Here is a 14,900-nt window from a genome sequence, read left to right on the forward strand (position 1 = left end):
TATACCCAGCAGTATGTTTAGCATGAATCGCGATTTTTGCTATTCAAACTTTGACATAACGGAAGTGTTTTTAAAAGTGCTTATTGATTGACATATTCTGCTATCAAAATTTTCCTTGCTTCCGGAACGGTGAGTCAACAAGCTGTGAAGCCTATGCGGTGTACTGTAAATTAGCAGGGTATTGGTCGTTCCTCAATAAAAGGAACGAATTACAGTTACAGTTACATTAGTCAAAAGAAATGGAGTTTCTTTGACTCAAGCAGGCCTAATTCGTAACATTTGAAGATGTCTTGTCAACATTTTTCAATAACAAGCTTTTACAATATAATGCTTTGAGGAGTCAAGACTGGAACCTTGGATGGGATGATGATTGTTAAAGATTTGAAACAATGTCGCAAAATTCGTGATGGAAAACAGTATTAGACATTGTGAAGTCGGTAAAGCTTCGTTGTAAGAAGTCCATCACTTAAGTGAATTAAATGAAGTGAAGTGACGAGGCTTTGGAAATCTGAAACTTTATTTTATTCAAGCCAAGGCTGGATTTTCCGTGCTTGAGTCCAACGGAATCTGATTGAGAAAATGTAAACACTAAAGTAACAAATGCAACAAGATTCAAAACCAATAACACCTTCAGAGTGGTTAAGAGCAAACACAATTTTCAACCCTGACTTTCTTTGTTTTTTTCACATATGCCTCACATCCGCCTTGGCCGTACAGCAGATGCCTCAGCACTGGAATAGATCAAATTGGTTATCCCCCCATTCATACCCAAGGGGTCTTGGGAAAATCCAAACGTGTAAATAGATTTACCTCAAGTTTCTTTCGTTTCATAAGTAAATAGCACAGATATCTAGGCTTTGATTGAGGTCTTAAGGTGGGATCAAACCAAAACATTCTTTCTTATCAAGAGCCCACTTTGTTTACACGTTGTTGTTCGTCTTTCTCACCTCAGCAATGTGAATTATTCTCTAGTAAAATAATCTCATAGGGATGCAGCTCGTCGACATGGACTTTTAGAGGCTTGAGTTTTTGTGTAGTAGCGCACTGCTCTTTTAAAGCTCATGAAGTTAAGAGAAAAGGTAGCAGCATAAACTCGATTTTATGTCAACGTTTTGACTTATTTTGCAATGCTGTCTACTGGACATAGCCATGGAGAGCTTACAAGAGCGGTGTCAAAAGTTTGAGGATGTCACAAACAACGATAATGTACCAAAAACTTCCAAGAGTAAACCGAAATCTTCTAATTGGTTCAAAAGTTTCTTACGCCACTCAAGATTTGCAGGAATACCCCTCGCTCTGTTCTACGGAGTTTTCATCTATTACTACGTCACTTTCCTCATCCTTGATCCAATTATCCCTCCAGAACAAGGAAATAACAGTACAGACTCAATTGTTAACGGGTAAGAAGGATAGTCAATAGAGATTGTTGGGTCTAACGCGCAAATATCATTTTTTCAACTGGGAATTTTTGTTCCCCAACCGATCAGCCCTGAAACCAAAATTGATCCTTGCAAGCCCTCATCCTTTCCAAGTGGTCGTTTAAGAATGGATGCTGACAATGAAACAATGGCATATCGAGAGTGAGATGTGAAGATATATTTTCCGGCATAGACATTACCTCTGACAATATCTTCATGTTCTTATCTTAGCCACGCCCTAGGAGGAATGGTGGGTTTGGGAGTGACAGGATCCTTGGGATTGGCCAGTATCTTTTCTACACACATTCGGAGTTCCATGATGCTTATCATTCCTGGATTATTTGCAGCCCGAGGTAATACAAATTTGCATCTCAGATTAATGATTTAACCATTAGAAGCCAACAAATGTTTATCCTTAATGATTCTACATCAAAGCTTTCTGATAAATAATCAATAATGATAATAATGGGGCGATGAGAACAAAAAAAACGCACCAAAATCTTGGCAATGATTTCAGGTTCTCCAGACAATTGATGAGCTATTGCTAATGCATCAAACAAAAGGTTTTGGACGCAATTGGAGAATTCAGTTATTAGAATCAATGACCCTTCCAATTCACTTGTCGACACCTACTTTCGCTGATCACTTTTGGTAGGCATTTGGCCCGATGAAGTCATCATGTGTTTACTCAACGGTGGGCCAATAGAATAATTTTACAAATACAGCTTGTCTTTTATTGATCCCCTTCTACCTGGAACATGTAAGTTGTAAAACAGGAACAGACAAAATTGCATTACGCCGTGAATCAAATCAGACCATTCAAGGTGTCCCAATTTTTGGACAAAAGTAAAATCCCCTTCAGCTTTGGTTTGTTGTGGCCATTGAACTAGATTTGGGTGGGTTCAACCGGAGGCGAGCTTTTTAAACGCTCGTACCTCAGAGTTAAGGCTTGGATGTTGCCCAAAATGAGCACCTGCACACCACTTAGGCGAGTGTATTTTCGTGGGGTTAACGTCCAAGCACCTAACTCCCTGGTACGAGCTTTAAAAAACAGGCCTCTGATTTTAAGAATTACTTTTCAAACCAAAGACATATTGATGAACTTGAAACACCAAACCTCACTATGAGCCTCTCTCCGTCCACTTATGGAGTCGTTCTACAATGATTTGTTCAAAGCTTCAAACATCTCTAGGAAGGTCTTTAATGCTGACTGCTGCGATGGGAATCCTCATAGATGGTCCAATCAACAACATCAACTACAACGTGGAGCAAATCATCGGAAGCGTCACATGCATGTACGAGCAGATGAAAACCATGGCTTGTCGATACGACATTCAGTTTCGAAACGTATTCGACCAAGTGGCCGGAATACTGGAAGATATTCACGAGATTGTCCAAGAACAAAGGCAACAAATTGCTGAAATGGCCTCACATTTATCCCAAGATCTTCAAGCCGAAGTTCGAGCTCATCAAAGAAGAGTTCAGGTACCAGTCAACATCGTATTCTAGGGCAGATAATAAGTTAGAAAAACACATGAAACGGTATTATTAATGATACAGTTTTGTTGGAACATTTTCAAAAGGGATCAATTTTCCGTCATTTTGACTTGAACTACGAAGTCGCAAACAGTTTTCATATTATGCTTCCAAAAGCAAGAGCTTTTACTGGCCCCAAATTCAGCCTATCCCCCGCATGAAAACGTTCTGATTTCAAGTAACTGATTGCTCTCACAGTGATTAAAATGCCTCATGAAGTGTGATGGAAATACCCAAAGACATGTAGGCATTTTTCTAGCTCACAAGGCCATAGGGCACAACTTTGATCTTATTGCTCGATGGATTTGTAGCTCAGATAAAAAAATGTATGCATAAAACACGATAAGCTTTTAAGTAGAAATTGGCATTTGATGTATTTAACCACTTGGAGTTACTTCCGACACCGGGGTTTGAACCCAAGACACCTAGGGAGAAGATTCTTGGCTTGTTTGCGCTGAACCGACCGTCTTATTTTGTTTCACTATATCTCGTATTTAGGTCTCGTTTTATAAGATCGGAAACTACCTTACCACATTAGTCATCATTTTAAGTGCTGAATAATGGGCGAAACTGATGTTATTTCCGAGGGTGATCCAACAATCCGTGTCACAATGAACTTTGTGGACTGATAGTCTCTATTAAGTCTCTGTTATACAAAAAGAACTAAAAGCTTATTCTCCGTTTACCTATTTCTAGAAAAAAATGGAGAACTTAAAGGGAAAATTGGGAACACTGCAAGGAGTGATCAACGCTCCAGGAAACCTTTTGAATGGCGTTTGTTCCGGCGTGAATTCTGCCCTAGCAGGGACCGGACGCTTCTTTCAAGACGTGGGAAAGGGTCTGGGAGATACGGTGAAAAAAATTTGGAACTTCTTTGGCCGACGACGAAAACGGGACAGCGGTTGCGGAATTCCATCAGTGATCCCTTCAATAGGTGACATTAACGTTCCCGAAGTGAACCTGGATGCCTTGAAGAAATGGGCTAAAGGTAAACCTCTTCATATTTTATATATTTTGGCATCAAACTATGTGCCTCTTTCTGACAAAAGACCAATATCTGTAGAACTGTTTCCCGACCTGAATGTCTTGGACTTAAATCTGAGCGAATTTGAAGGCACTATTGACTCAACAAGTATTCTTGAACTCCGCGGCAAAATTATTGGCATTCTGAGAGACGTGTTTGAAATGGTTCAATCGTGGACCAAGCACACGAAAAAAATCTTCTACTTGGTCTCACTGATTCTCGTCGTCTTGGATGCATTTCAATACCTCAAAAACTATTGGTCAGATGACTCCTTCGACAATTTGTACGTGGATAATAACCTCCGTCGTTTATGGCGTGATCACGGGAAAGAAAAGCTAACTCCATTGAGACATTGGGAACTGAATGAAAAGTTTCAAATGAGTGCTTCGGTGAAGATTTCCAAACGTGAAGCAACAAGGTAAGAGGAGCCATCATCAAATCTTCGGAGGTGCTCCAAAAGTCACATTTGTGTCATAATTAGGGCCGGCCAAAACTTACATCCTGAAAATTGTGCAAATTGCGCAAAAAACCTTGCATATCCCCGAATCTTCTGTAAGTTTTTTGCATCTGCAAATGTTGCAATTTCATCAGCAATATTTGACATTTTTCTGCAATTTAATTTGCAATTTCAGCCACTTCAGCGCCAAAATATGAATATTTCTGCAATTTGGGATTTTTTAAAGATACATTTCTGTCAATTTTGAGGAGAAAGTGGTGACATTTGAAGTTTTCCTCGTTGTTGGGTATGAAAGTACAAAATAGGTTGCAGATACATTAACAACCACCTGCATATATATTTCATCCAGCCATTTTGAATAGCTCTGTCTCTCTTATCGTGCCAGTTTTTGGAGATACACTGTTATAAAGGTTGGGACGCACTTTGTTTGTCCAACATTCTTCTCCTTTAAATGGGGTATCAGTGAATGGTTAGGAGATGGATGATTAATGTGGAAAGAATTAGCCTGCTTTCATTTTCAAGAAAATTGAAAACACTGTAATCTTATCTCTAACATGTAGTGAAACATAATCTTAAGCACAAAATTGTTGTGAAATAGATGAACTGTGACATCATCAATATGCTGTTGAAGAACTGAGGTATCTTTTTATCATGTAATGTTAAAGATATATGTTCAAGATGCTGGTCTAGCTCATTGGTGTGAGAGGCACCTTGAACAATGCAAGAATCTTTTACCCACGTTTGCTTGTTTGTTACAAAGTCAGATGGCAGCTCTCTCATTTGACCTTCCATCTCATGATAAGTGTCCCAATTGAGGGATATTTCTGCTTCGTCGTCAGGCGAACATTAATTATTGCTTCACCCTCAGGAGTGACCGCTTGTTTGCTCATTTAAGTTGTCGGAGCAACACCTCATGCAGTGATTTAAATACTGCAAAGAAGCTTGACTGGACTAGCCTGGGACCAAACCAGGATTCGCAAATTGGAGCCGGAGAGCAGATGCTCTTCCAATACAGTACCACAAGTAGCCTCTTTTCCCCAGATATAGTAAGTTCAAATTAGTGTGCTGAGAGTTATTATGATAGAAATTTACTTGTCATTGACTATAGCTTGATTTGAAGGGCAAAAAAAGCCTTTACAGCCCACCAGAAGGAGCCAGTGCTTATGCTTTGACCAATTTATTTGCAAATTTGCTGTCAATAAAGACTATATTTATATGCAATTTTGGCCGTCCCTAGTCATAACCTTGCAATTCTGTTGCAGAATACTGACCCAGTCCATTCCAACCATGGTGTTTACGGCCATAGTCATTGCAGTTCTAGTGACGGACTTTGCATTGGCCAACTTATTGGGAGTTCTCCTTGAACACGGAGATTATGCCATTTCTTTTGCTGGGATGGAGCAAGGACTGAACCTTGGGGATCTTTTTGGTCAGGTCAATTCGGGTGAAGTGTCGTTAGCATCATTGAAACTGGAGGGTGAGTAAAGTCCAGTTAACTTCAACATACCGGCATCTACGAGTACATGTATCTGCTTTCCATTATCCACATAGGTTTTGACATGAGCTCGGAGCCTTGCCTCCCAAGAGCAACACATACGAGTTACTCATCGCTCTCCATTCTGGCCCTGATCATTGTCGTATCAGGGTGCTCTTGCATCTTTGATGCCTACGCATGCCGTTGGAGAGCCGTGATCTGCAATTTTTATTACTCGACAAGGGCCAAAGAACGGGGAGAATACTTGTACAAGCGGATCAAAGCGGGCAGAGGCAATCGCCGGTTTCAAATGACACTCGTCGTTAAACGCGAACTCAAGCGAAGAGAGCTTTTGCGTACTTTTGCTTCTTGGGCGAATATTCCAATCATTGCTATGTAAGTGGAGATTCTTAAGCTGGATTCTTCGTTGATCAGCTTACCCCTCTCGTCTCACCATTGAGACGAGTGCCACAGTGGTTCAAAAGCCTTTTGAAGTCAATCTTTAACTTTAACTTTATTGCGACTCTTGGTCATGTCAGATTGTAAAATGTATAAAACTGTATGTATAAATATCATATACAAAAATCGATCAGAAGTATCCAAACAAATCTTGGTAGCTATTCGCCATATGAGCGTTAAATTTGAGCCATAATTCAATAAGGTCAAAATTACTTGTTATGGTTTTTGCGAGGTAGGAGACTGTTAAGATGGATTTGCGTATTTCTCTCAATACTTGATAAGGCATTTTGACCACTGTGGTGAGACGGGTGAGACGAGAGGAGAGGAGACGACCGTATCCAAGAATCCAGCTTTAGAAAAGAAACAGTGGTCATGGTGAGCAAGGATTACTTATCAATTTGAGATGAAGTGAAACGCCGATAACGGTACTCTTTCTTCATGCTGGATAGAATCGAACGTATAGAACAATGCATCTTTTTCTTCTCCTCTACTGCAGGTTGAACTTGAGGGCATGGAGATGCCCTTCTTGCATGTGGAAAGCTCCAAAGTCAGACTGCGTCTCGGTTGTCATCGGTAATGAGAAAACTTGGATATGTTCAGATTGCTATAAAGATTATTGATTTTGTAATACAAAGATCACGAATGCCTCTAACGATTAAAATTGCAAGGCAAAGCCAAATGAAACGCGATAAGTTAGGCGAATATTTGTAAGACAATAGACCTCCGACATGAACTCAGATGGTGACATATCATGTGCATCGCAGGATATTTCGGTCTTTGAAAAGCTTTGTGTTTTCGGATTCCACACTTCGGCTTTTGTGCCTGACCACATGATTTGATCCCTGGCTTAGTTGATTTACCAATTATCCAGTTGCAATTCACAGGTTGTTTAGTAAGATAGCATGTCCTCTCCTCTTAAAATTAAGCTTCAAAAAGGTACCGGTAAGATTTGTAGATAAGCGGATCAAAAATGAATCAAATTGTTTCGCATTAAGCTTGCATACTTTTTGAAATGTTGATTGTTCTTCAAAACAGAAAAGCACATATCCATGATTCCGCGGTTTATCTGAATTGATATTCATCATCTGCCTGGCTTGGCACGATGGTTACAAAGTTAAGATGAAAACCCTTAACACATCTGAGCTTTTTTCGTTGCAAAATTGTAATAAGCAGCTTTGATTGCTTTTTTTAATTCTTGGTCAGAGTAACAATTGACATCCCTTAAAACCTATTTAAACATTTTTCAAATCTATTTTCATCATAAGGGTTTTCATTTGCTCGCACATGGATGGAACGCTCCCAATGATTTGCTCCAATTTTGCTTGGGGGAAACTCCAAAAATTACATTCAGGATTAGCCACACACAGTGGTCATATTTTCTGGTTAAGTGTTTGCTGAAATGCGAAGACATCAAGATATTTTTTCTTTGTCAAGGAGACAAAGGAACAATTTTAGTGAAATACCCATGTTTAAAAGTAGCCCAGACAAGTGTCTCAAATCACTTAAAGCACACTAAAATGCATCATTGTTAAAAACGTAGTCAATCAGTATTAAACGCACTCTTATTTATGCAAGGACCTAAATTTTCATAAACTTCTATTTAGCAGATGCTTAGTAATTACAAGTTGAAAGTTGCGCTTTGCACCTTAAAAGATCGAAAAATGGCCAAATTATGTTTCCACTTATTCCCAAGGCAAATTATTGTCTTTTTCCATGCAACAACACGAAGTGATATTTTTCCATTATTATTAATACTTTCTTTCGCTTGGTTTTTACGGGCTTTTCTAACCGTTATAGGGAATGTAATCCCCAGTATTATTAAAAAGGGCTATAATTCGTCTATTTATTACCTTTCAATCTTTATATGATATTTGGTCCACCTTTGAATTTGAGTTGGCAGATCTAGGTAGTCTTTGAATGTAGGATTGATCTGGTATGCTATCTAAAAATTTGTCCAAGTCTGACTTGAAAGATGCTACCTGATCAACAGGGCCTACGTATTCCCTACGAATATTTGGGGGAGGCAAATTAAACAATGAAGGAGCACGAGAAAGAAGAGAAGTGGAGTTTATCGAGCTAGCCTGGATTCTCGAGGGCTTGAAAAACGCTCTCAAAACAAACAGTAAGCCTTTACGGTCACTAACTACTATTGACCCTACAGTAAGTCCTGGGTTGGGACAAAGCTAATGGATGCTTTTGAAGACGCACAGTATCAGATACCTTTCATACCTTCTTTGAACACTGTAGTTCCAACTTTTTTAGTCTCTCCCAATACGAGTGCTCTCTCAATCCTGTGATGTTCCTAGTGAAACATCTTTGGACTTGTTTGACCTTTTGCAAACCTGCTGAACTTATTGGAGCCCAAATGGGTGAAGCATATTCAAGTTGTGGTTGAACAATCGACTTGTACAGAGTTCGCATCGTGATGCTGTCTCTGGACTTAAATGTGCGATATATCCAACCACACATTTGAAAAGCTTTACCCACCTTCAGCTGGATATGCTCATCGAACTTTCCATTTTTTTGGAGGACTGCACCAAAATCTTCATGGATGATACCTGCTCAATATCTTTACCTCCATTATCTACGAGTAGAGTATTCAACGGAGTTGACCCGGAGGTCATTGAGCGGAATTTCATTCCGTTCAGGGCCATATTACTCTCAGTTACCCAAGAGTAGATTCGATTTAAGTCCTTTGCAAGGCTACTGGAATCTTGGCCATTCCTACCAGAAACTAACTTTGTATCGTCAGCATAAGAAGAGAGACTGGCAGTGATAATAAGCTTTTGAAGCGGGGCAACGAATATTATAAACAAGAGGGGCCATAAGATCGAACACTGGGGAACACCTGACTTGACATCATGTATGTCACTAAGGGATCCCTCGACCTTAACAATTGGCTTCCTATCCTGAATGAAGCTTCTTATACAATTGAGAACCTTGCGTTGGATCCCAATGTCATGAAGTCTATTCAACAAAAGGCCATGATCTACTTCATCAAAGGCCTGGGCAAAATCAAGATGGACAACATCCACTGACTCGTGCCTTTCCAGTCCCTCATTGACCTGCTCTAAATGCTCAATCAGTTGGTTAACCGTGCTAAAATGTGCTCGGAACCCGTGCTGGCCAGGAGGAAGGACTTCATTGACCTCAAGAAATTCAACAAGTTTGGACTTCATGATCTTCTCAAACACCTTCGCAATTTTCAAAGTGAGATCGGCCTATGGCTACTGTGGAGCCACTTATCTCCCCCTTTAGAATTTGGAACAACGTGAGCTAGCTTCAGAGAAGAGGGAAATTTGTCCTGATCCAAGATGCAGCGCATCAAGTAGGAGAAAACAGGAGCAAGAATCAGTGAGCATTTCATCATAAACTGAGATGTCACATCATCAGGGCCAGGAGAACTTGAGAGTGTCAAGTCTCTAATGACCTCTAAACGATCTTGATCTATGACTACAAGATCATCTAAACGCTCAACTTGTCAATCTCAACAGACTCATCTTCAGAGCAATGAGCTGTTGCTTCTGAACTCAGTGAGGTTGAAAACACACTGGAGAACTGATCTCCAAGCATGTTAGCCATAGTCTCTGCATTGTTATTGGCTTCCCCATCAACCTCAAAGGCCCAACGGAGTGTTTTATTATTCTCTTAGAGTTCGCATAAGGGAAAAAAGCCTTTGGATTCGACCTGACCTCCTGAACCACCTTACTCTCAGTTTGCAATTGATCATATTCGATGGAGACCTTTATGTTACCCTGAACTACGTCCAATTTTTTTTGGAGACTACCCCCAAGTACTGGATTCGAAGTGCTCTTCAGCCTTTTTGCCAGTTTACAACTCGTCTTGAACAAAGTCTTCCTACATTTTGGAATTTTTGTCCGTGTACCACCTTTCGGCACTCATTCAGAGATTGCTAAACTAGAGCAAACTTCGTTAAAGACTGAAACTAATTCATCAATGGCTGCATCTATGGACGATTCCTGTTTCAGAATTGAAATCAGATCTAGTTCTTCTAATCTTTCTATAATCAATGGCCAATGTTCATCTTTTTTTTCATTTTTTTTTTTAACTTGCTCTTAGCCAGACCGACCTTTTTGACCGGTTTTACTCTAAAGCACGCCGGCTTTTGAGTAATGGTCGACCCTTTCTCAAGAACATGATGATCTGACAGATTACTAGGTGTCACATGGACATACTGGATCAGATCAGGGTCATTGGAAAAGACCAAGTCCAGAAAGTTATTCTCTCTAGTGGCTACACCAACATGCTGGAAGAGATCGCGCAAGATCGCAAACCCCTCCAGCTTTTCAAACGACTGAGATGTCGATTTCGAAATGGGAATATACCCATCGGGACTAGCTTCCCACTCTACAAGGCTAGCCGGAAAATTAAAGTCCCCCACAAAGAAAACCTTCGAGCAAACTGCCTGATCCAACTCATTTCCAGTGAATTGGAGAGCTGACATAAAAGAGCTTACTGAACAAGAAGGGGGTCTATACATTGTTACAATAGAAAGATCTAGCCTTCGGCTATGACAAACTAAGACCTCTACTTCTCTATTTGACATTTGTACATGACTAATGTGCAAATTATTCCTAACATATATGCAAACACCCCCATGTGGGAATATAGGATTATTAGGGCGTATCCTATCACAACGAGCTAAGTTGAAACCAACTATGGTTAGTTCTTCATCTAAGACCCCTTGCCGATGCCAGGTTTCTGTTGTAGAAATGAATGAAACCTCTCTTTCAAGAGGTATCAAAATTATGAAATTTTAACATCAGTTTTAATTTATATTGCAAACTATTTTAGGGGTTTCTACCAGCTTTAGAAAAGCGAAATTTTTCATTGTTAGTTGTGGCATAGAAAAAACAAATTATTTTTTTTAGCAATGAGATACCCCCACGTGGTTTCGTGAGCACTTATTTTGAATTGCGACAGGGTAAAATATTGACCTTTTTCATTAGCAGATGCCTTCACATTCTTCCAAATCGAGGCCAAAGTTTAGCTTAATACGTTTCTTCACTCGGTCATAATTGTTAGATCAAGCAAGATATACTCAAGACCATTTTTGTATCCCCTGGTGACCATCTTAAAATCTCCCAACATGTAGAAAGCCAATTTAATGACCAATCACAACGACAGGAATTTATCCTCTTCCACAAATTTTGTCCTTCCAACATTCGAGTACTTTAGAAAGTATTGCAAACGCCAAATACTTAATTTCGTTTGGTGAAAAATTCACGTCCGTTTTAATCGCCATCAAATCTCATTGAATTGCAATTAAAAAGTGCCAGTGAATGAGCCATTATCAACATGGCTTTGCACAGTGAACAGCCACTTGAAGCAATTCATTCTAAATTTGACAAGCCATGGGCACCATCCTTGTTGAAGGCAACTTTTGACCCTCAATACAAGAATTATCTTCTCCATGCTGTCCTTGATATCAGTGCGGGCAACACGCCAAATAAATCGTTGCATGCCAAATTCCCATAGGTCTGTCATGTTCTTGTCTAACCAAAGTCTGGTGAAAGTGAGATTTAAGAAAAAGTGAATGAAATTGATGCTGAATAATGCGAATAAAAGTGACATTAAAAATCCTCTAATTAGATACGTGATTGATTATAATGCTTAGATTATTTTAAATCAAGATATTGCAAATATTAATATTCTATTTCAGACACTTGATATATCAGAGAGCAAATTTATTGTTTCGCTAATAGTCAACGAACCAAAAGTGATTGGCATAAATCTAGTTCATTCTTAAATCTGTGTTAATATCAAGGTTTGATTAACCCACAGTACAACCAATGAAGTTTGGCAAGCAAATGCACAAGACAAAAGAAAGGCCCCATTTTGATGGGGGTTAAGAGAACCTTAAGTTGTTTATCAAATGCAATTATAAATTGTGTTGATCTTGTTCTAAGGGTATGATATCAATTATCAGGCTCAATTCCTAGTACAGGCATTGACCGTTTAATGGCCTTTTATGTTTGTGATAGGATATTTTGACATTTTGGGATTGCATAATAGAGCTCAGAGACAGTATTCAGTACATCTTGCTTGATCTAACTGTTGTGACCGCGTGAAAAGACGTATTGAGCTGAATGATGGCCTCGATTTGGAAGAATCTGAAGGCATCTTCTATTGCAAAAGTGAATATTTTACACAGTCGCAATTCAAAATAAGAGCTCACGAAACCACGTGGGGGTATCTAATTGCTGTAAGATATAACTGAAGCAATTTGTAGTCAAATTTGATGCAAACGCAATCTTTGAAAGCGTGACATCTTATCGCTACCTCAATTGATTTGGATAACACTGTAGTTGGAAACGCAACTGAGGTTACTCCCAACATCTATTGATTACGCTTTTAAAAACATTGTCTCTTTGTAGGTTTTAAGTGGATTAATATTCCAATCTGAGATAAAATCCAAGAGAGTGTCTTAAAAAAGCTGTTTCTTTTGTCTAAATAGCAACGGAAGTCGTTATTAGAAGTCTTGGCATTTGCACAAAAACCTTAGCATTATTGTGGGTACCACCGTGTGCACAATAAAAGCAAGTCCGATTTGCTTTATGGCCAAAACTGGACGTGTTGTAAGACTTGGTTTTTCACCATGAACTTGACCAAAAAGTATTCCCATGGCTGCAGCTTGTTTTCAATTTGATTCCACTCCCATTCAGACCATCATCATATTCCCCTTATGAAATAAGTTTGCCCACGGATAGCTGGAGATATGGTCTCTGAATGGCCCGAAAATTTGTTAGTTCCGGAACCGTTCGTAATATCCAAAATTAGCACGTCATTAGTTCATCAAGAAAGGGGATTTAACCAAATATGGTGTCAAAATCTTGTTTGGGAACGTACGAGAAGCGATCAAACCTATACAGTAAGGACTGCATAAAATCATTTTTTTTGACATTCTCTCGTTCAGTTATTTAAGCTTTTTACAGTGCGAATTTGAAGAAATATGTCTTTACAAGAGAAATAGAAAAATAGCTTGCCCGTAATCACAACAATCTAAATTTCTTATTGTAGACACATATTCTGAAAGGTCGATTTTCGATTGAAAAGCGATGGAAATGCAAGTAAATTTTAATAGTCCAGGAAGTCAAACCATGGCCAAACCCTCGGGTTCAATGGAAGGAGATTAATAAAAGACCAACTGGATTAGTAAAAATACTCTATTGGCTCACCAGTGAGTAAATACATACTGACTAAATTGGACACATTCTAATCAAAAATTGGTGGCTCAAACAGATGTCGATGTAGATTTTACACCCATATTCTGAAAATAAGCCCATTTTGGATGAAATCAATCCGCTATTGTTTTGAATGCCTATTTTCCCTATCGACGATTCGGGGAGAAAAGACTTCCCTTTCGCACCTCTATGAATCCAGATTAATAAAGACTTCTGTGCAACAATCCCCCGCTAGTTAGACCCGTGAACGATAACTTAATTCCATGACCAACATCGGCTTCAGCCTCAGATTTGCATTTCCCAAATATACAACCAATTTTTGGTATACCAAATTAAATGCCCAACTTTCCATTTCCACTCCCCGAAAACTAATCAAAAGATACGCTGAGATTGACCTAGAGACTTGGAAAACCTTGATCTGTCCGGATTGGTCTAGATGATCATCCAGTTTATTGTGCAAATAAACTCGCTCCTGTGCACGGAAACGGAATGCAATGCATCTCCTGTCGTCTCATTAAAACATGATCAGGTCGGGAGATCAACTCAAACTCAACGCACAGGGCCTACCAATGAGGAAATGAAGGGGGCCGCGTGCTATCAACCAACTAGCTACTGGGATGCCAACTCTATCTGAGAGTCATCTCGAGGCTCTGAGCACATCAAGAGGGAGGACGCCCGCCACTCGAAGGCGCGACCTTGGCCTAAACTTGAGCTTGAGTGCCGGGGCTTTATGACATGTTATGAGTCATCATTAGACGTCAAGCCTCAATCATGGCGAATTGTACCTAATTTTTGGTGGTAATCTATGCACTTCTTTTACATAGGTGATCATAGATTATAGTTTCCGACACATTTGATAGCACTCTAATTCAGTCCAATGGGAAAATCGGGAAAGGTTTCACTGAGTCGTAATTAAATTTTCCCTCTGTTATCACGAGAGCAGGTGACGAAATTGTGCATAGCTCAAAAAGGCTCAATCCGTGTTGAGTTGAATCTGATTGTATCGAAATATGTGAGTCCCCCATCTAATGCCTCTTGATTAAGTAGCTTTGTAATATCGAAACAAAAAACGTCATAGAACCCCTTAGCAAGGATTTTAGACTAACACTCACATTCTTGAGTTGTTCCTAAGTTCGCAGTCACTGCTCAGAGAACGGTTTTGGCGGCGTGCCTGAGCCGTTGTTCACTTGTTCTTTCGTTGGGCCTGGGTTCGAGTCCGACGGTTGAGTCAGTGAACGTTCAAGCTGCTTGGAAAGGTGGAGGGGGCCGACCCTCGTTGAGGGCTGGCGATGACGGACGACAGACAGAAGGCCGGGGAAAACGACGG

General features: G+C 39.7%; 1 protein-coding gene across 1 annotated transcript; it reads left to right on the forward strand.

Moving 5' to 3' along the window:
- Positions 1-1,311: 1,311 nt before the first annotated feature.
- Positions 1,312-7,015, forward strand: LOC131877954 (protein sneaky-like; the record flags this gene model as incomplete). Its single annotated transcript, XM_059223814.1, is given in 9 exon segments — positions 1,312-1,400; positions 1,488-1,580; positions 1,650-1,771; positions 2,611-2,903; positions 3,651-3,942; positions 4,018-4,396; positions 5,698-5,912; positions 5,987-6,305; positions 6,865-7,015. Coding segments are annotated over 9 exon segments (1,926 nt in total), but the record flags the coding sequence as incomplete, so codon positions are not given.
- Between the last annotated feature and the right edge of the window lie 7,885 nt (positions 7,016-14,900).

Source organism: Tigriopus californicus, chromosome 1 (assembly GCF_007210705.1).
Source record: "Tigriopus californicus strain San Diego chromosome 1, Tcal_SD_v2.1, whole genome shotgun sequence".
NCBI classification, from domain to species: Eukaryota; Metazoa; Arthropoda; class Copepoda; order Harpacticoida; family Harpacticidae; genus Tigriopus; species Tigriopus californicus.